Source organism: Grampus griseus (genome assembly GCF_964374135.1).
Source record: "Grampus griseus genome assembly, chromosome: 10".
NCBI classification, from domain to species: Eukaryota; Metazoa; Chordata; class Mammalia; order Artiodactyla; family Delphinidae; genus Grampus; species Grampus griseus.
In genome coordinates, this window is record NC_139004.1 from 61,323,603 (window position 1) to 61,348,775 (window position 25,173).

At 38.8% G+C, this 25,173-nt stretch overlaps 1 protein-coding gene across 1 annotated transcript in view; it reads right to left on the bottom strand.

Moving 5' to 3' along the window:
• The window catches only part of WDR48 (WD repeat domain 48), a 43,695-nt gene that overhangs the window by 10,858 nt on the left and 7,664 nt on the right, over positions 1-25,173 (bottom strand). Inside the window, exons 2-13 of the mRNA XM_082663124.1 lie at positions 20,402-20,542; positions 18,388-18,466; positions 17,590-17,672; positions 17,341-17,470; positions 15,311-15,399; positions 14,828-14,929; positions 11,148-11,372; positions 9,395-9,469; positions 8,359-8,461; positions 7,448-7,545; positions 2,263-2,370; positions 1,855-1,951 (exon numbers count right to left, since the gene is read on the bottom strand). Of these exons, the coding sequence (XP_082519250.1) occupies positions 1,855-1,951; positions 2,263-2,370; positions 7,448-7,545; positions 8,359-8,461; positions 9,395-9,469; positions 11,148-11,372; positions 14,828-14,929; positions 15,311-15,399; positions 17,341-17,470; positions 17,590-17,672; positions 18,388-18,466; positions 20,402-20,542 (1,330 nt within the window). The remainder of the gene's footprint in view (positions 1-1,854; positions 1,952-2,262; positions 2,371-7,447; positions 7,546-8,358; positions 8,462-9,394; positions 9,470-11,147; positions 11,373-14,827; positions 14,930-15,310; positions 15,400-17,340; positions 17,471-17,589; positions 17,673-18,387; positions 18,467-20,401; positions 20,543-25,173) is intronic.

Sequence of the window (25,173 nt, forward strand, 5' to 3'; positions counted from 1 at the left end):
TTCTATTTGGTTGTTCAGATATAGCCATTCTTTAAAAATGAACAAACAAAAACAGCAACTGTAGTCTTCAAAGGGCTATTTCCATACAAAGCCAATACACTATATTTATATATATCAGGTATTTCTACATGCTACATTCATAATCAACAAAATGTAATAGACTCTTATGAAGATGAGTCTCTTCTCAACATACACAAGAATTAACTCAATATGGATTAAAGACTTGATGTAAGACCTGAAACCATAAAACTCCTAGAAGAAAACACAGGCAGTACGCTCGCTGACAATGGTCTTGGCAATGATTTTTTTGGATCTGACACCAAAAGCAAGGGCAATGAAGGCAAAAATAAACAAGTGGGACTACATCAAACTAAAAAGTTTCTGCAGAGCAAAGGAAATCATCAACAAAATGAAAAGGCAGCCTAGTGAATGGGAGAAAATATTTGCAAATCATGTATCTGAAAGGGGTTAATATCCAAAATATATAAAAAATTCGTACAACTCAATAGCAAAAAAACTGAACAATCTGATTAAAAAATGGGTAGAAGATCTGAATAGACATTTTTCCAAAGAAGACACAGACAGTCAACAGGTACATGAAAAGATGCTCAACATCATTAATCACCAGGGAAATGCAAATCAAAACCACAATGACATATCACCTCACACCTGTCAGAGTGGCTATTATCAAAAAGACCACAAATAACAAATGTTTGAGAGTACGTGGAGAAACAGGAATCCTTGTGCACTACTGATGGGAATGTAAATTGGTGAAGCCACTGTGGACAACAGTACGGCAGTTCCTCAAAAATAAAACTATTATATCTAGTAATTCCACTTCTGACTATTTATCCAAAGAAAAGGAAACCACTAATTCAAAAAGATATATGCACCCCCATGTTCACTGCAGCACTATTTGCAATAGCCAAGATATTAGAAACAACCTCATTGTCCACTGATGGATGAATGGGTAAAGAAAATGTGATACACACACACACACACACACACACACACACACAGAAATATTATTCAGTCATAAAAAAGAATGAAGTCTTGCCATTTGCGACAACAAGGATGAACCGTGAAGGCATTATGGTTAAGTGAAATATGTCAGACACAGAAAGACAAATACCACTTATATGTGGAATCTAAAAACAAAAAAGCCAAAAAACAAAGCTCACAGATACAGAGAACAGATTGATGGTTGCCAGATGTGGGGAGTAATGGAATGGGTAAAATGGGTGAAGGGGGTCAAAAGGTACAATCTTCCAGTTATAAAATAAATAAGTCATGGGGACGTAATATACAGTGTGGCAACTGTAGTTACTAATACTGTATTGCATATTTGAAAGGTGCTAAGAGAGTAGATCCTAAAAATTCTCATTTAGAAAAAAAAATTTTCTGTGTATGGTGATGGATGTTAACTAGACTTATTGTAGTGATTATTTTACAATATATACAACTATTGAATCATTATATTGTACATCTGAAACTAATACATTATATGTCAATTATACTTCAATAATTTTTTTTTAAATCGGGGGGGAAAAACTGTTTCCTACATTCACTTTCCTAACCTAACAGACTTCCCACATGGTTTAAGGGTAAAGAGTGTGCTGCATGTTTAATTGTTAAAGCTAAGCCATAGATTGTGAGAAAAATCAAGATCCCCAAAACATTTAAAATGAATAGTATTTTCCATTTCCATATGAGAGAATATACAAGTTTCTTGAAAAATGATTTTTGAAAAACCCAAATATTGTTTAAAAAAAAAAAGATGAGCACATAAAAAAACAGCACAGATCCACCTTCTCTTTTGGAAGGAGAAAGGGAAAGAAGGACACTTAAACTCACGTTTTGGATCTGACCCGTCGGGGCTGCTAAAGCCAGCATCTTTTGCAGAAACCCAAGCAGCAAAACAGTCACTCTCATCCAAAGTAATTGTCAACATCTGTCAAAAGAAAAAAATTGTTAGTGATATTCCATGTGAATACATTCTCCAAATAAGTCTCTAAACCATTACTTATTTGTACTATTTAACTAAAGTGCTAAGCCACAGATTCAGAACCAAAATGTGTTTCTGCGTGATTCAATGCAACTACAATTTAATATACTGGCATATGAAAAGGCATTTAAACTGCATAAAATTTTTTCCTTTCATACATAAAAACACAGGACTCTATAACTAATCATACTTAATTTTGAGCTATATTAGAAATTTTCAACTATCCCAAATCGCACAAATATCAATTGCTAACTTACCCCTGTTTTTAAGTCTACTGAGAACCAATTTGGTACATACACCATCTTAAATCTTTTCTTAATTTCATCTTCAAAATCCACTTTGCCCAGATCTTCAACTTTACATGCCTATACATCAAAAATAAAGTATGATAATTATCAATGTTAAGTGGTCAACTGATTTGATTCTGACTTAGCTACTCAAAATTTTACACATTTGCCTAAATATAATGGAGTCTTAAATACATTCCAAAAAGAACATGGTCAAATATTTTTATCTTAAAGCATTTACCTTTAAGTAACTACATCCTATTAAAATTTTAAATTAAAAAACCACAAACTGTTCTTTTTTGGGAAACTGTAACCTAATTTTGCTCATACTGATATAGTATACCACCACACTTATCAGGAAGCAATGTCAAATGAAGCAAAAAAAATCTTCAAGGAACAAATAACAGTTTATAAGCACTTTAGGAGAATTGTGAAGCTATCAATACCTTCAGAGAACAGCTATAATATAGGCAGCAATTTTAAGTTTCTCTTTCTTGACCATTACAATCCTTTTTATTCATTCCCTAAATATCTATGCTCCCCAAAAGTATGTCCTGAACTTCCCCTCGTGCCATGGAGCATTTCCAATCACAGTTCATCTTAATCCTGAACAATATCACAGAATGTTCCCTCTACCTATTCTTCCTAACAGCAAACTGGCTCTTTCCTGAGGGTCCCATCTCATCAGCTGTCTTCTCAAATGGTGACTCTGCATCTTCTCCTACATCCCATAACTCTCTAATGGCATACAGAGACCATCATTCCACCATCACTGTGTAAAAACTCCTATTTCTTTGAGCCCGTATCATTTAGCTGCAGTAAACCGTACCCCTTTTCCTCACAGCCATCTAGCAACCTCTGTGCTCACTCTCCCTCATCTCCCTCATTCAATGGCAACTTGAGCCTGGCATAAAGTCTTAAAATCCGTCTTGAGATCTTGCTTGCATCCCGGACAATATGAACATCCACATGGACAACACACAGGACAAGATGGCTTCTCAAATCCTTGACAGTATTCCCACTATAAATATAGTCATTAATGCTACCTGGAACTTGTTTCCAAAGTCAGTCCTCCACAACATCTTTGTCAAATCTCTACTCTCCTCATACCCCTGACCTTGCTGCCACCACCTCCCTCACTACCCCCAGCACATGACTCTGACCTCTACTTCTCAAAAAAAGAGAAGCCTTGACAGAATCCTCTTAACTTTCTGCTACTGTTCTTCCTGGTGCAAGGAAAAAGGTGTCCCTCCTTTCTGTGCTCTGGATCCCCTCACCTCTTGCTTCTTGGGGACCTTGTACCATCATTTACCTTCTCATGTGTCTACGGGCTTCTCCTCACGAACAGTGAACCACGATCAAATTTCTCCCATCTTAAAAATGCCTAAACACCAAAACAAAACCTTCCCTTGACCTTCTCATGCCTAAATCTTCTCCAGCTACTGCCTTTCCTGCCCATCTCACCAAAGCCAAATTTCATCTAAGACTGTCTCCCCTCAAATTCTGTTTCTTCACCTCCCAAACACTATTCAACCCACTCTATCTGGCTTTTGCCCTTAGATCTCCCTAGAAACGGCTCTCCCCAGACACCATCCTCTTTATTGGCTAGATGCATGTGCACGTTCCATTCCAGCGTCTCACACAAACTCTCAGCAGGCCAATGCAGCTAACCACAAGCTCCTTTCTGAAACGCTTAATTAGTCCTTGAGCTCTTCGTTTTCTTACCCCTTTTTATTACACACCTTTGTGGCTTCCTCTTTTTCTAAAAATTCTTGAAAGGGAGATGACTTGGTTTCTTCTATTTTCAGTATAGATGTATCCCTTAGGAACTCTGACCTTTCTCATGGCTCCAATTATAATCCACAGCTGAAGACGGCTGAACCGATTTCTCCAGCCCAGTTCTTTCATTCGTGCATTAGGTTGTATAGCTCTCTGCCCAGCAAACACCTCTACCCAGATATCTCACATAAATCCAAATCCGTTCTTTCTCACCATGTCCCTTTCGCCCAACAATGCTTTCTCCTCTTACGTTCTCTGTATCACTTCCACTCACCAAACTAATCCCGAAACCTAGGCTAATCTCTGCTCCTTCCTTTTCTTGATACTCCCTTTTATTCAAGCATCACTCTTATCTATAGGCCTAAATCTCTTTCTAATCATTCTGTTTTTTTACCCTTGTTCCCACCCCACTCTAGAGGAATATCCGATATTTCGCCTGTATTAGTACAACAGCCTCCTAACTATTATGTGTCAGTCACTACAGTAAATACTTCTCAAACACCCCCTTAACATTACCAAGAAATATGGACCATCCAGATTTTAGGAATAAAGACAAAGGTAAGCATATTCTGGAGATCACTTGGCTAGTAGCTGGCAGAGCCAAGGTCAGAATGCAGCTCTAACTCTGAGCATATGGTCCTAAATACTCCTGACTTCCATATTTCTGTATAATGCCATGTCTATTTTGCCTGATCACTTGATCTTAAAACCTCAAGGTCTAGTGTCTGGATATGGGAAGCTGCCAGGGACACAAAAATGCCAATGATGGTGCATGCCAGCTGAGCGCCCCATCTAAGTAGAACTACCTCCCATTCAGACAGCAGGACTCTACTCAGTCTTCAGCTAATTAGACCAAGAGAGGACATCAGACTCATAGGCAGAAAATCAAAGAGGAACTGGCTCGATTTGACTTTGTTAGATATTCTGGAGAACATCAGATGCTGCGCAGCATGAGGTAAAGCCTAGCCACAGGGCAGAGCTAGGGCCACATTAGTGGTGAAGCAGCCAAATTCCTACTGATGAGGTCCTTTAGGGCTACTCTGAATCCTCTCCGTCTTCACAGAACCCCTCTCTGAAACAAACGTGAGTTTCTGGTCCCCTGACAAGCACATCTCTACTGTAGGGAAAAAAACAATCGGAATTTTTGGAGCCTACTGCAATTAAATTTTCCACTCAACTAAGGTCTCTTGTTCTGAAGCCATGCTCACCAAGCAACTGTTCTGTAATGTGATTTCCCACACAGCTGCGCCACAGTGGGGGAATGTGTTAGTCAGGCCAAGGTTTCCATTCAGAGACAGTCCCCTTTTCCGAGAAAGAAATGTGTTTATTCTTTGGATCCAGAAGTTAACTTAAGTGAACCTCTGTTCCTTATAACCAGGAACCTAACCAAAATACCAGATCTTTTCAATTCTTCCTTTAAAATATACCCAACATCTGTCTCTTCTTTTATTTTTGGATCAAATCGTCTTATTGAGGGACTCCAGGGGAGGGTGGAAGGCCTGGAGGACAATGAGATCTGATGTCTTCGGTCTGGCCAGGATCTCTCCAAGGCTTCACAGTGGCCAAAACTCATCCATCTCTTTCTTTAGATCCTCAAGTCACTATGCTTAAGACAACTGACTTCCTGACTTCCAGCTTCTTTCCCATGATACATACTGCTACGGCTCTGAACATAGGGTTTTCCTGCTCTAAAATCATCTATGATTAAGAATCTTTAGGAAGTACCAAAGAAAGGCCAAGCCTGGAGCCTGAAATTCATGACTTTTTGGTAAATGACGTGTATCTCATCTTTCATCCTTACACACCCCTACTACTCTTATACTTACTCTGGTCTCCAGCTATACAAAACTGTTCACCTGGCCCTGAATAAGTATGTTTTGATTACCTTCCTCTTGTGCCTTTGCCATTCACTCCCTCTTCCTAAAATGCCCTCCCATAATCCATCTGCTGGAATCCTTTAAGGCCCTGTTCAAACGATTTCTCCACTGTGAGGTTCTCCTGATTTCTCCAGTTGTAAGTAATCACCTTTGTCCATAAGCTATCTTGTGCTCTGTTGTCCCTCCTACAAAAAGGGATCATGAAATACACTTTTTCATCATTTGTGACCCTCAGCACAGTTCTGTGCACACAGTATTCATTCATGCCAGAATTTTTTTTTTTTTTTTTTTGTGGTATGCGTACCTCTTACTGTTGTGGCCTCTCCTGTTGCGGAGCACAGGCTCCAGACACGCGCGCAGGCTCAGCGGCCATGGCTTACAGGCCTAGCCACTCCACGGCATGTGGGATCTTCCCAGACCAGAGCACGAACCCGTGTCCCCTGCATCGGCAGGCGGACTCTCAACCACTGCGCCACCAGAGAAGCCCCAGAAATATTTTTTGAACAAATATAACAACAACACTAAGAAGGAACATTTGTCAGGATTCTAAAAGCAAACTTTTCAATCTGTCTATAACTTCTTCAGTGCTATTTATAATGTGGTTGAACAGCTTAATACATCTCAATTATCCAAGGAGTCACTGTAACATGACCCAAAGTAGTAACTGCTGCTCACAGTGATGGCTATAAATCCTAAGAAATGGCCAAACCTATTTTGTGTACTCCAGTGGTTCTCAACCCAGGGTGATTTTGCATCCTTCTTCTTCCTTCCTCCTCCTAAACATTTGGCAATATCTAGAGACATTTTTGGTTGTTATAACTGAAGTGGGGGATAGGGATGAAGGTGGTTACTGGCATCTACTGGGTAGAGGCTAAGGGGTGCTCCTAAACATCCTACAATGCACAGGACAGATCCTACCCCGCCCCCCCCGCCCCCCCTGACAAAACGTCAACAGTTTCAAGGACGAGGAACTCTGTTGTTTTCATTTTAAGGGAAGGCAGCACAACACAGTTTGTAATACACTAAACAGAGAAAACGGTTCCATTCAAATTCTGGGTACTTAAAAAGATAAACTATGGGGCTTCCCTGGTGGTGCAGTGGTTGAGAGTCCGCCTGCCGATGCAGGGGACACGGGTTCGTGTCCCGGTCCGGGAAGATCCCACATGCCACGGAGCGGCTGGGCCCACGAGCCATGGCCGCTGAGCCTGTGCGTCCGGAGCCTGTGCTCCACAACGGGAGAGGCCACAACAGTGAGAGGCCCGCGTACCGCAAAAAAAAAAAAAAAAAGAAAAAAAAAAAAAGATAAACTATGGCCTTATCTAATATTCACATAAGAATATAAATATCCACCCCAAAATAAGGCTGCAATTAAATCTTTATTTATATGATAATTATCTTGGTTATTTTATACACACACATATACACACACACAGACTACAATAAAAAATAAAGGGATACATAATCCAATAACCTATATTTAATTACAAAAAGATACTTACCTTTAATACATCCCAATATGCCACATTATTATTGGTATCTTTGGTTAATATATGTCTCTTATCATTAAGAATGTGACACTGAATAATACTAGCACCCCCTAAAGGAAACAAATTCACACAATTAGGAAAACAATCCTACATTTAAATTCACAGTACAGCAATAATGTTAACTGGCATGTATTGTAACAGAATGTAAACCATACTAGCCCCCAGAAAGGAGAAGGTAAATCAGAATACCATATAATTATACCTAAGGCAATTTAAGGCTAACCAAAGAAAAACTGTCTGATTTTAATAACAGATTAAAAGACTCTCCATTCACTTCAAGGGTCTACTAGTGGAAAATTATTAAGAACAAACCCCTTAATAATTTTTTTACCCACTAGGAAAAGTCCACATGATGACAGGAAATCTCTGAATCAGTCCTATCTCTCATTAACTTTTGTTTCCTATCTTCCTTTTCGTGAATGGACATTCCATCCTAAAGGTCACAGCGTGAACATTTAACTATAGATAAACACACCATTCAATACTTTTAATCCCCTTGAAGTCAGAGCTGTCACTCGAAGTTGTAGCATGCAGAATTCAGGGGCCAGATCTGACCATTCTGGCTTGTGCCAAAAGACAACATTAAATCTTATATCTTTTACAAAGCGGTTGCTGGCTTTACCAACACCATGATTATTCTAATGCTGGGCAAAAAGATTAACTCAAGAAAGCTCAATTTTTAAAGTCACTAAAAAGCATTTAAAAAATATTTTTCTTCTATTAAAAACAAACCAATATACTATTATTTTGTTGACATCAGGATTACATTTAAAGGAAGGTCATCTCCTTTATTTTTGTCAATTTCTTCATAAGTATAATTAACTTCAGTAAAACGGACAATACCTTCCAATATCCTTACTTACCTTTAATAACCTGGTCGGGTTGTGTACAAAGGGGTGTTATAGGATTTGTACAGTCATTGTCATAATCTCCAGAGGCTCTAAAATTATGAATTCCTTTCAATGTCTAAAGGAACAAAATTCATTATTTAATCATTTTATGCCAATTAGTTTAAAGTGGCAAGAAAAACAAAGAACAAAAAAGAAACCAACAACAAAGAACAAATGAGAAAAACCGACAATAACAACATCAACCAAAAAATAGTCACAAAATACAATTACCTACCAATGATTAAAAAAATACAAAACAAAAATTAAGAAGGGAATGTTGTCTTTTTGGAGAGAAGACTAGGCACTCTTCCAGGTAAAGCTATGTTGATCTCAAATTGGCACAATGAAATTTAAACAAGTTATATAACATTTTTTTTTACAAGTACAGAGAAAGACCACTTGATCTACATATAAACAGGAATAAACGCAAACACTTTCTCTTTTGTTATCCACAAACAGTCTGGTAAGCAAGAAAACTTAAATCTTCTCTGATTAAGACTTAAGAATTAATAGTACTTTTTTGATTTCTCTCTGCTTATCCTTTATTTCTATACCTGTTCTTCATGCTATAAAGAAAAAGGAAATGAATTTGAAAAAACAACTTCCTGCTTTCTCTACGTTTAGAAAAACAGAATCCTAGAGTTTCCCTGCTGTGTTGGTACTTGGGCTGCCTCTTTTCAAATACAGCTTCATGAGATCAGAAGCTGTACTACTTTAAAGCTGTACTTTACTGGTTTTTATCAGGGAACAGTGCTTATTCTAAGCACATCAAATGTGTATCTTGGCTCCTGACAAAGAAGTCAGAAGCTGCATTTTGACTATGACCTTAATTTTTGTACAATCCTTAGGATCACACCTGCATTCATAGGGGCTTTCAGATTTTTGTCACTGTCCAAAAGCATGCTGAGAGTCAGGCTCATACTGAGCATTTGCTACTGGTACCTGGGAGGTCCGTGGTAACAAACCACATGTTTATAAACCTTTGCCAGATATACAGTGGCTCACTTACCCATTTATTTACTGTAGACTTCGTTGTTGCAACCCAGATTGCAGGAGGGGGATCAGCTGATCTGTCAAGCTCCATCTGAAATAAAGCACAAAAATATTGCTTTGTGGAATGTTGACTCTTCTGAACTGCCAGGACCAGCTATACACTATTAAATATCAACTCCTTCATTCAACATCTGTGTGCTGACGATACCACAGCGTGTGTTAAAAGCTAGGGATGCACAGAAGAATGAGTCTCTTTGCTATAGGAATTCGTAGCCCTATAAAAGTGTAATAGGGGTGACTACTTACCAAAAACAGTGGCTTAAAGTTTTAAGTGTGGATAATTTAAGGGTTCTAGATGGGTACAGTCAAAAGGATGACTTACTATAACTTCTTAGTTTTGTCACTCCTGTGTTTTGTCTTCATGTTCTTAGTAACAAGGAAATAGGTTTTTTTCTTGGAAAATGTTTGTAGCAAAAACCAAAACAACCATTCTAACAACACAGCAAAAGGAAAAGTACCCACATAATGTACCCCCCCACACATTTGCTTAAGGAATACAACTGTACTTTGTGAACAGTTTACTGTGTCCTCCTATATTTTTAAAATACCATACATATAAAAATACACATATACCCATGTATACATTATGCAAATGGAATGACTCTACATTTGCCCACTATTCTTCCTGCACCAGGAAGTTGCAGGTTTTTAGACATGGGGACAGGGCTGAACCACTAGCAAGTAGGAATCCTCTTCATTTCAAAGTGATGCTCCTTACAACATGGTTATGCCTGTGCTAAACACTTCTAGTCTTTTTCTCCACAGCCAAGAGATCCTGGCAGCTGCGGGACTCACAGTGCAGTTTCTCCTCCATACGTGACTCTCCCCATCAGTGTGCTTCCTGCACACATGCTGTGCCTGTATTTTAGCCTCCACTCTCTTGCTTCTCTAAAGGATTATTGCTTTTGTCCATTAGGCTGTGCCATCTGTTTTAAAGAACTGTAACTGGCCAGTATTATGTGAGCTCTTAGACCACAGGCATCCTCTCAAGTATCTCATTTGACCTCTATTCCCTTTTTCAGTCCTTCCTCCTATACTGTGGTTTCAGATGTCACTTAGTTTCGTAGATGATGAGTATTTACAATTGTTTCCTGCTTTCCTTGTTGTTTTCAGATGATTTCTGAGAAGGGGTGGGGGGGAGTGCTGCCTTTATGCCTCCATTTTAAACCTGGAAATCTCCTCACCGTTGTCTTAATGTGCAATTCTGTGAACATCGGTGAGACTGAACATCTTGTCAATGATGACTGGCCATTTTCTAGGCTTCATTTTTAGCAGGTGTCAATATGGATGGCTTCTCAAGTACCCTTTTACCCACCACCCAGGACTATTTTGAGTCAGTGATGGTTTGGAATATGAACCAGCTTCCCCTCTTCTTCAGGAGAACTCTTCTACATCCTCCTCTTGAGGCAGTGGACAAATTTCTGCTTTGCTGTCCACTCTCAGATACCTGAACCCCTCATATTCCTCCTCTAAGGACAGGTTAGGAAAGCCAGGAGAGCTCAGGAGCACTTTGGGGCCAGCTCACTAGGATTCGCCAGTGCGAGAGCCATCCATCCCTGATGTACCCATGAAATCGCCATTTCTTCTATGGGTGACTAACAAGTATCTTTTTACAACCTCACAGTTGATTTGTGTTTTAATATTGATTTTGCTGTATTTGGCTAGCACATGTAACAATCTTAATCATAAAACTAAAACATATGACATACCTTGAGAACTGGTGCTTTTTCTTCACAGATTAGCACCCGAATGTCAGGGTTTCTTAGGTCTGTACAATAAATCTTCCGGTCCCTTCCTCCAGAGTACACATGTGTGAAGGTGTCATTGACCTGTAGAGCCCAAACACCTTCATCATGCACTCGGTACGTTGCTATACATCTCTGCTGGCCAAGGGACCAAAGGCGAATTGTCCCATCAGAACTGCCAGAAAGGCACTGAGAACAAAGAAAGCTAAGGTTAGAAACCTGCCAAAAAGTTCCTGCTTTCTTGTGCTTTGCACTTGTCTTCGCTCCTGACTCCACAATGTCAAACACACACCTCTAACAACCTGTATTCCTGACTCTGATAAAGACTTCTGACAAGCATACACCATAGCCTGAAACGACCAAAGGCAACAGTATGGGCTCAAGCAGGGGAACCCTCTGAGCAAAACTTCCTCTGTCCTGTGTACCTGGCCACTTGTTGAATCACCATCCCTTGGGAACATGTTAAAAATGTAAATTCCCCGTTCCCATTCCAGACCTAATGAGGCAGAAACTCTGGTGGGGCTCAGCAATCTGTTTCGACAGGCTCTCCAGGTCATTCTGGTATGCCAAGTTTTTTTTTTTTGTTTTTTTTTTGCGGTATGCAGGCCTCTCACCGTTGTGGCCTCTCCCGTTGTGGAGCACAGGCTCCGGACGCGCAGGCTCAGCGGCCATGGCTCACGGGCCCAGCCGCTCCACAGAATGTGGGATCCTCCCGGAGCGGGGCACGAACCCGTGTCCCCTGCATCGGCAGGCGGACTCTCAACCACTGCGCCACCAGGCGGACTCTCAACCACTGCGCCACCAGGGAAGCCCTGGTATGCCAAGTTTGACAAGCATTGCACTAGGCAAGGAAGCCTTCTGCAGCCCTGGGTCACACCTCTGTTTTGTCCCCCACCTCACAGCTCTGGATTCCTGATGGCCTGCCAGGTCTCCTGGATTCTACTGACAGGAGCCAAAAGCAAAATCCAGGCTTGCCACTCACTCTGTGAGCTTGGATACTTCCTATATGAGCTTCAAGTTCAATATCCATTAATACAAAATGTAGACCCTCAGCATTCAGAGTTAACATTGGCAATTCTGACAATTTCTAAAGGCTCAGGAGTGTCAACTACATAGAAGTTGCAGGTACACAAATCAGGGCTGAGCACACAGAGAGTGTGACAGAAACAGGCAGAATCAGCCACCCCACATTCACATTCAGCATGCCTGGCGTTCTCTACTAGTTACTGTGGTGACCTGAGGAAAGGGATAAAAACTTATTTCTTTGGGGAAAAAAATCACCCTGAGGGGAAAGGAACTGCTGGTGTATGAAATTAAGCAGGCAAAGACCTTCAAAGAAGAGAAGATAGTTGTGGGCTTGGAGACCTGGACAGTGTTTGAACAGATGAGGCCTTCAGGAATATTAAGGATTTACTGGCCTGCTCTGACTTGAAGGGGCCTTCAGACATGTTTAATTACACAAACACCATACTAACAGACTCCCCCATAAGCTTTCAGGAGCATCAGTGCTTTAGTCACCAATTCCAACTAGTTCACAAGAGAACCAAGAGACTAACCAATAAAGAAACTGTCAGGAGTAAGGTGGCAAGCAGACCTTCATCACGTGTGTAGGAGCACTGTGGCAGTCTGATGGGGAGAAGGCAGGGAGGAGCTCTCCACTCGAGGAAGAGATGCTACTCTGTGGTGGCAAAGCTGTTAGTAAAGCTTTGATCACTCAGATTCTAGACCATATATCTTCAGGGAATAAGGTCTGACAACTTTAGGAAAAGGAAGGCAAAGATGATGGGTTGAAAGTCCTCACAGGCTGGGTGACTTACAGAAGTAAAGAGATAAGTTCCAAACCCAGAATGCACAGGTGAAAGTGCATGAGGAAACACAGGGTATATTAGAGTTCTATATCAACCCTGATATACAATACAAAATAATATTTGATTATTTGTATAATAATCTATAATAATAATCTTTGATTATTTGTATAATAATCAAAGAATATTTGTATTCAGGCGGACTCTCAACCACTGCGCCACCAGGGAAGCCCATGACAGGCGGCTTTTAAAGTAGTACTACATCACCTTCTCTGCTTTCAGTAAGTGGAACTGACTACAGGTGAAGTGCATGTGTAAGTAAATGTGCTACCTAAATCGTCTTAAGTAAAAGCACATTCATAATTGTCTATATAGGAAACAAGGCATGGAGTGTAATAGACAGGAGGAGATTTAAGAAAGTCTGACAGGCCCACAGCCCATTTCTGGAAACCATCTTGTCTATAGCCTCTAGTTAAGCACAGTCCCATGGAGACCATATGATCTAGTTCAATCCTGGACAAAGCTAACAGAACTAGGCATGCACAACCATCAAGTGTAGCCTAGCAGCTACTGCAACAGTGAGGAGCTAACTGTACTGGGCTTTTTTGGGCCACGCCTCATGGCTTGTGGGATCTTAGTTCCCTGGGCCCCGGCAGTAAAAGCATGGAGTCCTAACCACTGGGATGCCAGAGAATTCCCCTGTACTGGGCTTTTTAGACTCACATGAAAATGCTGCTATGAAGAAACTCAAGAGCTCTAGAAAATGCCATGGCTTACAGACAAGAATATACTTATTATTTCTACTCTTCTCACCAATTACAGTAACTAAATATTATGACTCCCACTTTGCAGATAAGCAAACTAGGGACCAGTAGATTCCTCTCCTCAAGGCCACACAATACTTTAATATCAAGATCCTTCATCTCCAAAGACCTCCATGGGAATATTCAAGCTTCTCTGCCTGGTTCTGAAAAAATAATTTCTTTCCTTTGGCTAGTTTTCCAAACCTTCCTTTCACCTCTGGAGACAAAGGCTTCTCTAATTCATGTATGAGGCAACTTCCATGACATAATTTCCACAGGAGTAACAGACCAATGGTGTTTCTCATCTCATCACATTCATACTCTCCTTCTTCTAAACCAATCACAATCAATTCCAATGACCCCTGCCCTATGCAAAAAATGGCAGCAGTACATGGTAGAGGTATGTCATAACATAAAATGGTGCTCAGTTTTTGTTTTTTATTATCTACACTGATGAAAGATCATTTTTCTACTGCTACAGGACAGAATTGTGATATATAATTCACAAATTATGTGGCCAACAGAGTATTAATACATGTTCAAACATTACCAAAATGTTTTTCTTTGAAATGTTCACTCTAAGTACTATGTTAGATAACTAAATCTACAGACCGTATCTACATAGTCAACTGACAAGATTTGCTTGGAAAACAGACCCACTGTGAGGAAATTCTGCATTTACTACACTGCCAGAAAGCATTCAATACCAAAGCTTCCTTCTGCTTTACACAAGCGAACATTTTAAATTATTTCAGCTATACATATCATAACTGCATATACTCACCTGCATTAAAATTATTCTTAGGAAATCCTTCGTTTGGTCTTTATTTAAAAGTTAGGCAAACAGAGAGATTTTGAAATGTGGATTATTATATGTGCAACTGAGGATTTTAAGGATTTAAAAATTAGACCACAGTTTCTAATATGTGTGGCTTTTGGTTCAAGCCAACTATGCAACAATATACAAAGTGGGGGAGCTTCTGCTGTATGAAATTTTGACAAGGTCAGTAGGTAAATGTTCATGTGAACTGCATACCTGTGTGCCATCTCTGTTCAACAGCAATGCTTTAACATTATCCGTGTGCCCTTTAAGCTTCATTAGTTTTGCACATGTTCTTGGATCCCATACTCTTAAAACCTGCGAATTTTAACAAAGTATCATACAAATGATCAAAGTTAAATAACGGATGACTTTTATAAATCAAATGACAACTATTAAATTCTGAGAGGGAAGTACTACTTCTGCCAATAGACAGTGTCCAAGGCTCCCAACTTTTTTAAGTAGGAGGAAGTCTTTTTAATGTCAAAAAAAGCACAGGCTTCCCCCACTCCACCCTCTGCCTCTGTTGCCACACACGACAGTAATTATACAGTTATACTCTTATTTGTTCAAATAAAACCTTATTTTAGTAGCCACCAGGCAAAACCGCTGTCTATATATTCTGTAATTACCCAGATCAAATTATTTTGGTTTCTTTACTTTCTAGTGTTAAAATATACCCTTTAAGTTTCCCCTTACCTTCTCAGTGGACCCTGATACAATGATTGTTCCCAGTTGATTCATTGCCAGGCTATAAATGGAATCTTTGTTCCCACTTAAAGAAGAAGCTAGTAAGGATAAATGGAGCTATATGTTAAAATCATCAGCTGTTTAATAACTAGTTAGCACAAATTGCAAGTTTAATTATTCGATTTAGAAAATCTTATCTTTATGAGTACTCTAAGGAAAAGAAATCTCTATAATGGAAATAATTCTAAATCATAATATTGTTAACAAAATTTACATCTCTTCTGGATTTGAGCATACACAAGTGCTCAATAAATATTTGCTAAATTGAATTGCACTGTCATTTAAGAAACTATATGCATAAGTAATGTATTTTCAAAGATGCACATGAAAATGAAATGAAAACTATGGCTACACTCATTATTTACAAGAAAACACAAATCAAAACAAAAATACAATGTTCACCTACCAAATAGATAAAAAACAAGGCAATACTTAATTCTCAAAAAATACAGTTAAAATGGCACCCTCATACATTACTTGTGGAATGATAATTTGGTACAACTCTTCTAGAAGGAAATTAGACAATGTGTAGCAAGAATCATATTCATGCCCTTTGATTCAGAACTCAATACCACTGAAGTATGTATATAAAATTGTCTATACAGTATGATTCCAACTGTACAACAAAGAATAAATTTAAACAAACACACTGAGATGCTGTGAGTAAAGGAGTAAATACATGTAAAGTATTTAGAAAGGTAACTGCTTGTATTAAATGCTCAATAAATGTTAGCTATTATTATTACCTCCATAATTATAAAAAACTTATTTGATATCCTCTCTAAACAATTCTAAGCAAGACATATCTGTTGCAGAATCTATAACCACCTAGCCTCGTCTCTGACCTTGGGACAATCCTGCTTTTTTTGCTTCATTCCTTCTTGTTAGTGTCTCTTTCAGGCAGGCCTTACATCTAGAGAGAGCTAAATGATGTATTATGACAGCCCCCAGCGGGGACCAGCTGCTGAATCCCTGAGATTGTGTACAGGTGAAAAATCACGGAAAACAAGGGAAGAACGGTGTTTAGACTTTCACATATTTCCTGAGAAAAAGGGCAAAATAATATTTAAGAAATTATAAACACCGGTCTCCCAACCTACTCTTCTTGGCACACGCTAGATTATATTAGAACTGTTAGTTATATCAACATGAGTATTCCACAGTCATGACAAATTGGACCTGTTATGTAGGAATCTAGATAGTTCAGGCCCATATCCTGAACACAGACCTTCTAGGCCAGGCTTAGCCGTAAATGTGCTCTCAAGAATCCCTACTGACACCTGGCCTAGAGAACTATTATTGGTTGGGCCAAGTGTGAGCTGAGTTTCAAGTCTAGACCTGTCTGGATCTGACTGGGTAATTGAGATCTCTTAGTTGATGAGGCATCCATGCTACTAACCTGCTGTGAATCTCTCTGAATTGCCTCTAGATGTTAGGTTAGCCTTCCTGAACTCTTCTGTTCAGGAAGAGTTGGCTGGATTCTTTAGGGCTGCTCTGAAAGGGTCCCACAATATTGGCACTAAAACCCTTTCTTTCCTTTGGGTATTTTCCAAGTTGGCCATTAACTCAAAGGCTCTTAGTATATAGTAACACTTTTAAAAGTCAAAAACTGCCTACTTTTTGCCAGGTAATCACCACCTCCATCAATAATATCTGCCTAGAGTGTGGCTTTGGGCCAGGCACAGCTGGGATATACAAAGTAATAAGACAGGCACTTCTGCCCTGTGGAAGCTTACACTTCAGCTAGGGAGCTAACATATGCACATGTACAAAAATAACCAGGTTACACCTGGAGAAGTTACCATTTTTAGATTGCAGTGAGAAACTAGTTCCTTGTTGTTTAATCATACTCTTGGGGGCTAGAACGCTGTAGGTAGAACCACTCTCTTAATGCAAACTTATCAAACTTGTTTTATAAACCATTCTTTATTTATGTCAATTTGGATCACTTTCAAAGAAATTTTTTTCAAACACCTTACTTGTTACAGTGTTATTTGAGGCAGTCAATGCTGTTAGAGTATTCACATCCCAAAGGAATATTTGTCGGTCCAACCCAGCCGATGCTACCAGTTCTTTATCCTTGGCATATGCTAAGGCTTTTACATAATCCTGCAACAAAATACACATACTCTGATCTACTCTGTAGATCAATAAGCAAATGACCCACATGAAGTACTGAGATCTCAGTATTACACTAAAGACATTGAAAATTGTGTTAGTTGTTTTACCTTATGAGTCCTTAATGTTGACATGCAAAATCCCTTATGTGCATTCCATACTTTTACTGTTGTATCAGAGGAAGCAGATATTACTAGAAGAGGCAAAGAATTAAACCCCTTAGTAATGTGACTTAACACCATTTTAAAGAATTAACGTAAAACAATGTAACATTGTCTCAAACTTTCACACATACATACAAAATGTTCATACATAAATATTTGAATATTTATGTGTATTGAATATTTATAATATTCCTAACATTAATTCAAACATCTTAATATTCATAAACACATACACATCTGAAAGTTCTTTCTAGAACCTATTGTATTTTGTCTCAAATATTTTTTTAGATAGGCAAGACAGACTTTTTTTAATGTTTCAGTTGAAGGCACAACTAATTTGATTATGCAAAGTTTCTCTAACACAGATTGCAAAACCAAGAAATGGATCTTACCATAATGAAAACAAAAAGAGATATTAATAAGGTTAAAAGAAGAATACATGTTGTATGAGTCTATTTATATACAATGACAATGCAGGCAAACTAATCAATAGTGCTTGTAAGACATGAGAGCAGTTACCTTGGGACAAGGGGTAGTGACTGAAAGGGTGGCATAAGGGGGCTTCTGGTAATCTGTTTCTTGATATGGATGTTCACCTTGTAAAATTTTAATGAGCTGTACTCTCAAGGTGTGTGTGCTTTTCTGTATGTATGTTATACTTCAATAAAAAGGCTTACATAAAAAAAAAGTTATCAAATTGAATTAAAATCTTCCAGCAGCCCCAAAATTCAAAGAAATACTTACATGTTTTCCCATTACAACAGAGTACAATGTCATTTACCCAATCGGTATGGTGTTCCATAGATGCTATATATGGATCTTGCTGCAATTAAAAGAAAAATCATAAAAATGTCTTTAGTCTACATTAGAGGATAAAATATATCACAAATTATAGATATGTTTATATTCTTCAATTAATGTGACACACTGCTCTAAGGTCTTAAAATTGACAACTGAATTCAGAGTAGAATTTCATCAAACAATTGATGCTTCCATATGACAGATATAAACAGAAGTTTTGTTTCAGGACAGTTTTATTACTGATGAAAGTCTAGGTTTCCAGGAAAAATGCTTAATTTTTATGCCCTGAGTTAGTGAAGGCAACAAGATCTGGGCTAGGCACTGTGTGTGACACGAGTGCAATAGGAAGGGGTTCACTAGAAAGGACAGGACATGAACAAATCTGCAAGCTGGGGGGATCTGACTCAGTAGTGGTGAAGGCTCAAAGCTGACAGCAGGGACAGAAAGGAAGCTGATGAGAGTGGTGAGAAGCGTAGCCAGACTGCAGAGGGGGATGCACGCTTCTGCTCTTAGCTGCCTACTGCTGTTTTTACCTGTGAACTAAACATTTTGTCACAGTATCTACAGTCCTTCAGAGAAGAAATGGAAGCCAAGGGCTAAAGGATCATCATTTCAATTCAGTAACTCAAGATTTTTCTATTCCTCTCACTTGGTTTAATCACCAGAAGAGGACTTTTAAAGAAGAGTATTTGGTTATATCCTACACCTAAGACAGGCAAGTTCAAGATGATTCATGGGCAAAAAGAACAGCTCTCTACAAGTCTAGTTGAGAAATGATGCTATTCAATCTTGTCATAAAAATGAGGACCAGAAAGAGATGTCTGAGGGCAGGATAGGCAGCTTTCTAATTCTTCCAGGCTAGTTCTTGTGTTTTCCTTAATTTGTTTGAAATACTGTAAATTTCCAGGAAAGTGACATTCCAATTCAAATATAAGTTCCAAAAAGCACTTCAGAGCCATAGTTTTCTTACTTTCCATGTTTTTAACATTGGGCCACCACTGTTTCCACTGGTTAAAGGATTCAAAGCCTGCTGGACCAAAGTCCATTTAAAGAAACTATCCAGGAACTGTGCAAAGTAGTGGTTCCTTTTCAGATGGAGCATCAGACTTGTAGAGCTTGCTAAAAGACACAGACTTTTAAAATGACAAGGTCTAACATCAGGGTTTCAGGGTTAGATTGGGTTCTAACTCTCTGTCATGAACTAGCTACTTAACCATGGGTTAGAGTCTCTGAGTCCACTTTCCCACCTATGAAAATGGATCTTAATATCTGCCTTGAAGGATTATTAAAACCATATTGGATACGAAAGTGCTAAGTGTCTGGTACATAGCTAGGAGTTCAAGAAATGCTCCTTCTTCTTCCCTGAATCTTTCTTTCTATGTCATTCAAACAAAATACAAAAAGAGCTCCTTTCCATTTGACTGGGGATTTATCTTCACATATCATTAAGTCCTGCTCCTGTTTTCATAGTTTTACACCAACTTTATACTATATAATAAGGCCCTATGGGTTTTGTGGGCACCCTAATCACTTTTAAATGAAGATATCAAATACTTGTTCAAGGTTAATTATAAATGTAAAAGCATATTCAATCTTTTTTTAGTAACACTGAAAAGGGATGCAAGAAAGCTTTTTGGGAACATATTTAAAACAGAAAAATAAATTGTTGCAAAGAAGCTCCCTACCAGACAAATCTCTTTGTTCCTTTGCAGCAAAGGGCTCTTATCACAAACCTAGTTTATAGAGTCCCTGCCTTAGCTAAAACACTTCTGAAACTCCCCTGGGGTGTTTTTCTCAGCAGCTTACTGAATTCTGGTTGCAGCGTCTTTATTTATAGAGTGTACCAAATAACTCAGTGCTCAAAGAGATTAAATCTGAAACTGTGAAAGGCACCATATTAGACAGACCAAAACTTACTGAATATAGATTTAAAATATAAACTCAATCCCTGACTTACCTTGTGCTGATTGACACTCCATATTCTTATGATGGAGTCTCGACCTGCCGTGAAAAGTCTGTTTAGTGCTGGGTCCAGCTGCAGGGCATTGACCCCATTTCGGTTGTACTTCTCCACTTCATCTCGAATAACATAGGAAACCTGACAAATATGTCAAGATTGGCTGTTTATGAAGCTACAAACATGTGATAATAAAATGTAGCCTTCTAGTGGCCAATCTGAAATTCAAAATCCCATGTTTTCTAATATAAAACTTATTTCCGAATCCAATAAAAATTTTATTTTACTCTATAGAGACTGAAGGGCTGAGGAGAGAAGAGTGACATTAATAATAGCCTAGACCAAGATAAGCAAGTTTGAGGCTAAACCACTGCAAATATCTCCTAACTGGACTTTCTCCCCTACCCTTGTTTGTCTTTAATCCATTTTCCACAAAGCAGCTGGATGAATCTTTAACACATGAATAGAAATATCTTTAAAAAATGTAAATAGGAATATCGCTCCCTGTTCAAAAAACCCCTCTGGCTGCTTACTCCACTAGACTCAGGATTGGATCTGGACTCCTCAAGTGCCTCTCCTGCCCCTCATCCTTGCTCACTGCTCCCACTCCTTGCACACACTGTGCCTCCAGACGGGCACATGTGCTGGTCCCCTCTGTCTAGAAGCTCTTCCTCCCACTCTGTCTGGCTAACTCCTACTGCAGTCTTTAGATTTCTGTTGAAATGATGCTTCCTCAAAGACCTTCTCTGACCTGCTAAGCAAAATGAGGTTTTGCTCTCCAATAACACACTAAACTTTTCTTTCAGAGAACTTTTCCCTACTCTATTATGGTTGATAACCTCTGTCTGCTCCATGAGAAAACTCAAGAGAATCAACCAAAAGCAATTACAATTAAGAAAAACTCAACAAGCTGGCTGGCAGCCAAAAGCAAAACTTTTCTATTCTAATGAAATAACCAGTTAAGATATAATGGGGGAAAGGGGACCTTATTTACAATAGCAACAAAAATAAATATCTAGAAATTCATTTTGCAAAGAAGATACATAATCAACAGGACAAGGTACATAAAAGAAAACTTGAATAAAGGAGACATACCATATTAGTACAGGAAGTACTACAGGAAGTAGTAAAGGAAGGTAGTACAGGAAGATCCAAAATAAACAATTTTTTCCTAACTTTGTGATTTTAACCCAACTGTGGTCAGAGTCTCACTGGATTTCTTTCTAGAAGTTGACAAAATATATACCAATAGTACAATGCTTTGAGGGGACTACCCAGTCACTTTTTTAAATGAAGGGATATTCTTTAAATATCTTAAAAGGTATTATAAAGCTACCAGAATTACAAAGGAGGACCACAATATGAATATATAAAAGGATCAATGAAATAAAACAAAATTCAGAAACATATTTTCCCATTATACATTTTTTATTTTGATATGAACAGATTTTGAAACAATGAGGGCATGATAAATTATTTAATAAATTATCTAGGAACATCTAGTGGTTCTATTGCAAAAAATAATATCCTCTCTCCAAATCTTAAACCAAAATGAATTTTCATATGGACTAAAGATTGAAATTTAATAACCTAATCATGAAAATACTTGCAAGTATTTACATAGTCTCTACATAGAGAAGGCTCTGCTAACGTGACAAGAAAGACCACAATCTTTGAAAAAGAAAAGGGCAACGCTGATCTGACCAAACACAAGCCAAAACTTTCTATACATACACAAATGTTCACAGCAGCATTATTCACAATAGCCAAAAAATGGAAACAACTCAAATGTCCATCAACTGAAAAATCTAGACAGTAGATTAATGGTTTCCAGGGGCTTGGGGAAGAGGAGAATGGGGAATGACTACTATGGTGTACAGGATTTCTTTTTGGGGGTGATGTTCTGGAATTAGGTGGTCAATGCACTTTGCAAATATATTAAGAATCACTGAGTTGTATACTTTAAAAAGGTAAATTTATGTGAATTTTATCTCATTAAAGCTGTTATTTAAAACAAAGCAAACTTCTGAATGTCAAAAAAATAACTTGAGCAAGGTTACAAGGCAAACACCTAACTGGGGAAAAAATGAATACAAAAGACAAGAGTTTACTCTTGAGAACATACAAAGATTCCTTAGATAACAACAGAAAAAGTCAACCTCTCCAACAGAAGGAGAAACAGAGATCACGAAGAGGAAATTTTTTTTAAAGAAAAGAAAATGGCCAACAAACACATAAATAATAAAAGATGTGAAAAGGGCCAGGGTTGTATACACAAAGACAAGGATGTTGTTTTAACCCGGCCTTTCGGTGCAAGTAACTGTAACTGAAATCTACTCAAAGAAGCTTAAATATTTTTAAAAATGGAGAATTTAAGATGAGAATTTAACAAGGATATCTAACAGAGCTCAAGGGCAGGAAATTCAATCATGACTCATAAGAGACATTTTAAAAATAAAATCATGGCACTTCTCTACTTAAGCTTTTCACTGCATTTAAAGTCAAGTCCAAATTCCTCATATGCTTTGGTTCTACCCTGCAAACTCACACTCACCTCAAACTAACTTCCCTATGCTCTTTGACGACAGTCACACTAAACTCCTTCCTCTTCCTCAAACACATCAAGTTCTTTCCCATCCTAGGGCCTTCAGATTTACCTTTCCCTGTGTCAAGAAGATTCCTCACCTCTCCAATCCCCACAAGAATACTATTCTCCCAGCTTTCATCTTGGCTGACTCACCCTCACCCTCACACTCCAGGTCTTAGCAGAAAAGTAATCTCCTCTAAAAGGCCTTCCCTGATCTCCTTCCCCTATCACCTCCCCTACTCCATTTCTTCTACAGTTCTTACCACGCTGCATATTTATCTTTTTTGCTATATCTTCTCCATTAGAATAAAAGCTGCAAGAGGGCAAGGAACTTGTCTGCCTTGTTCCTCCTACCACAGTATCCTTAATATAGTATCTGGCATACAAAAGACATCTCATAAACATTTTCTGCATGAATCAGATACTGAAAAACCATCAGGAAACAAGCTGGCTTCAATGTTAGTTTCAGTCTCTCTTAATGCCTCTTCCTCTGGGGCTTCAAGGCTCCTTATCAGCTTTTCTCAGTACATTTCCTATTTAACGAAGATGAGGTAGCATATATGAATCTTGATTTTCAAATTTCTGGGAGATGATCTGATTGGCCCAGTGGGAAAGGGTCAGAGAATAACAACATGATTGTCAGTCCTCATTCCAGGTGGCAAGGAATTCTCAGCAAAAAAAGTTTGGACCAACCTCTTTAAGGGCATCTATTACAGATGTGAGATTAAAAACAGCAAATAGGGCTTCCCTGGTGGCGCAGTGGTTCAGAGTCCGCCTGCCGATGCAGGGGACACGGGTTCGTGCCCCGCTCCGGGAAGATCCCACATGCCGCAGAGTGGTTGGGCCCGTGAGCCATGGCTGCTGAGCCTGCATGTCCGGAGCCTGTGCTCCGCAACAGGAGAGGCCACAACAGTGAGAGGCCCGCGTACCGCAAAAAAAAAAAAAAAACCACCAACCAACACCACCCCCCCCCCAAAAAAAACAGCAAAAAACTAGAAGTATCCAACCTAGTTGGGTAAATTTTGGCACACACATCTATAAAAGAGAATACTATTTAATCATTAAAAATGTTGGTGTAACTCTAGACTGATTAATATGGGAAGAAACCCAGGGTATATTTAAGTGAAGTATGCATGGTCTAACACAGTAGTGTATAATAATCATTACTGTAAAAATGTTGCATAATATTAAATATACATATATTTAAAAATAAACACACAAGTTTAGAAGGATATACATGTATAAAACTACCAGTAGTTATTCCTGAGTGATGGAATTATGGTGACTGTCACTCACTCATGCCTTTTTAATACAGTATGAATGTTTTATAATAGGCATATATTACTTAGTTTTTTGAATTTATAATTTAATTCTTCTCCAACTAATTCTTGCCTGTATTCAGAAAATCAAATAGTACTGAAAGACAATAAAGAAAAACCATCTCCCTACTGTCTGGTTAAGACTCCCCATACCCAGTCTTAATCCTTAGAGGTAATTAATTTCAACTCTTGGTTGTTTCTATTAGATAGCTACTGCATTTCTCGAAATATTGTGCTTATCCTTATCCATTTTAGACATCGCCTATTTACTCAAGCTATGGTAGGTTAGGATGTAGCTCTGAAACTTGCCTCAGTAATTCTTCCCTCTACTCTTCTGATATCGATAGATCTATCACTGTTTTTGGTTGATTAAATAATCTGTGCTACACTGTTGGACTGTAATTGCTATCTACTGACTAGCCAAGTACTATATTATGAATACATTTCCTTCCTCAGAGAGCTCTTCATTTTCCCTAGAGTTCCTTCTTTCCTTCAATGGCTCCCGCTACTTTAACTTCGATTTTCTTGAATTACTGCAGCATATTACATAGTCCAGCAAGAACCCACCTCCAACCCCCACTTTTCCACAAGGCTTCCCCCTCAGAATCTCCCACATTCTCACTCTAATCTGGGCTGGCTGCCCTCTCGGTCTGCTGGCACAGTTGTCACCTTTGGTGCTTCCCTTTACTGCTTTTCTGGGTTAGAGCCATTGTTTCCTGAATTCCAATGTCTCTTTTCCTTGCTCACTTCCCAGGACGGCAGAAGTACATCCCCAGGACCTTAAGAAACTAACATAGAAGAAGGTACATGGGAGGTGACTTAGCCCTTGCATGTCTGAAAAGGTCATTACCTTGACACTTGATTTG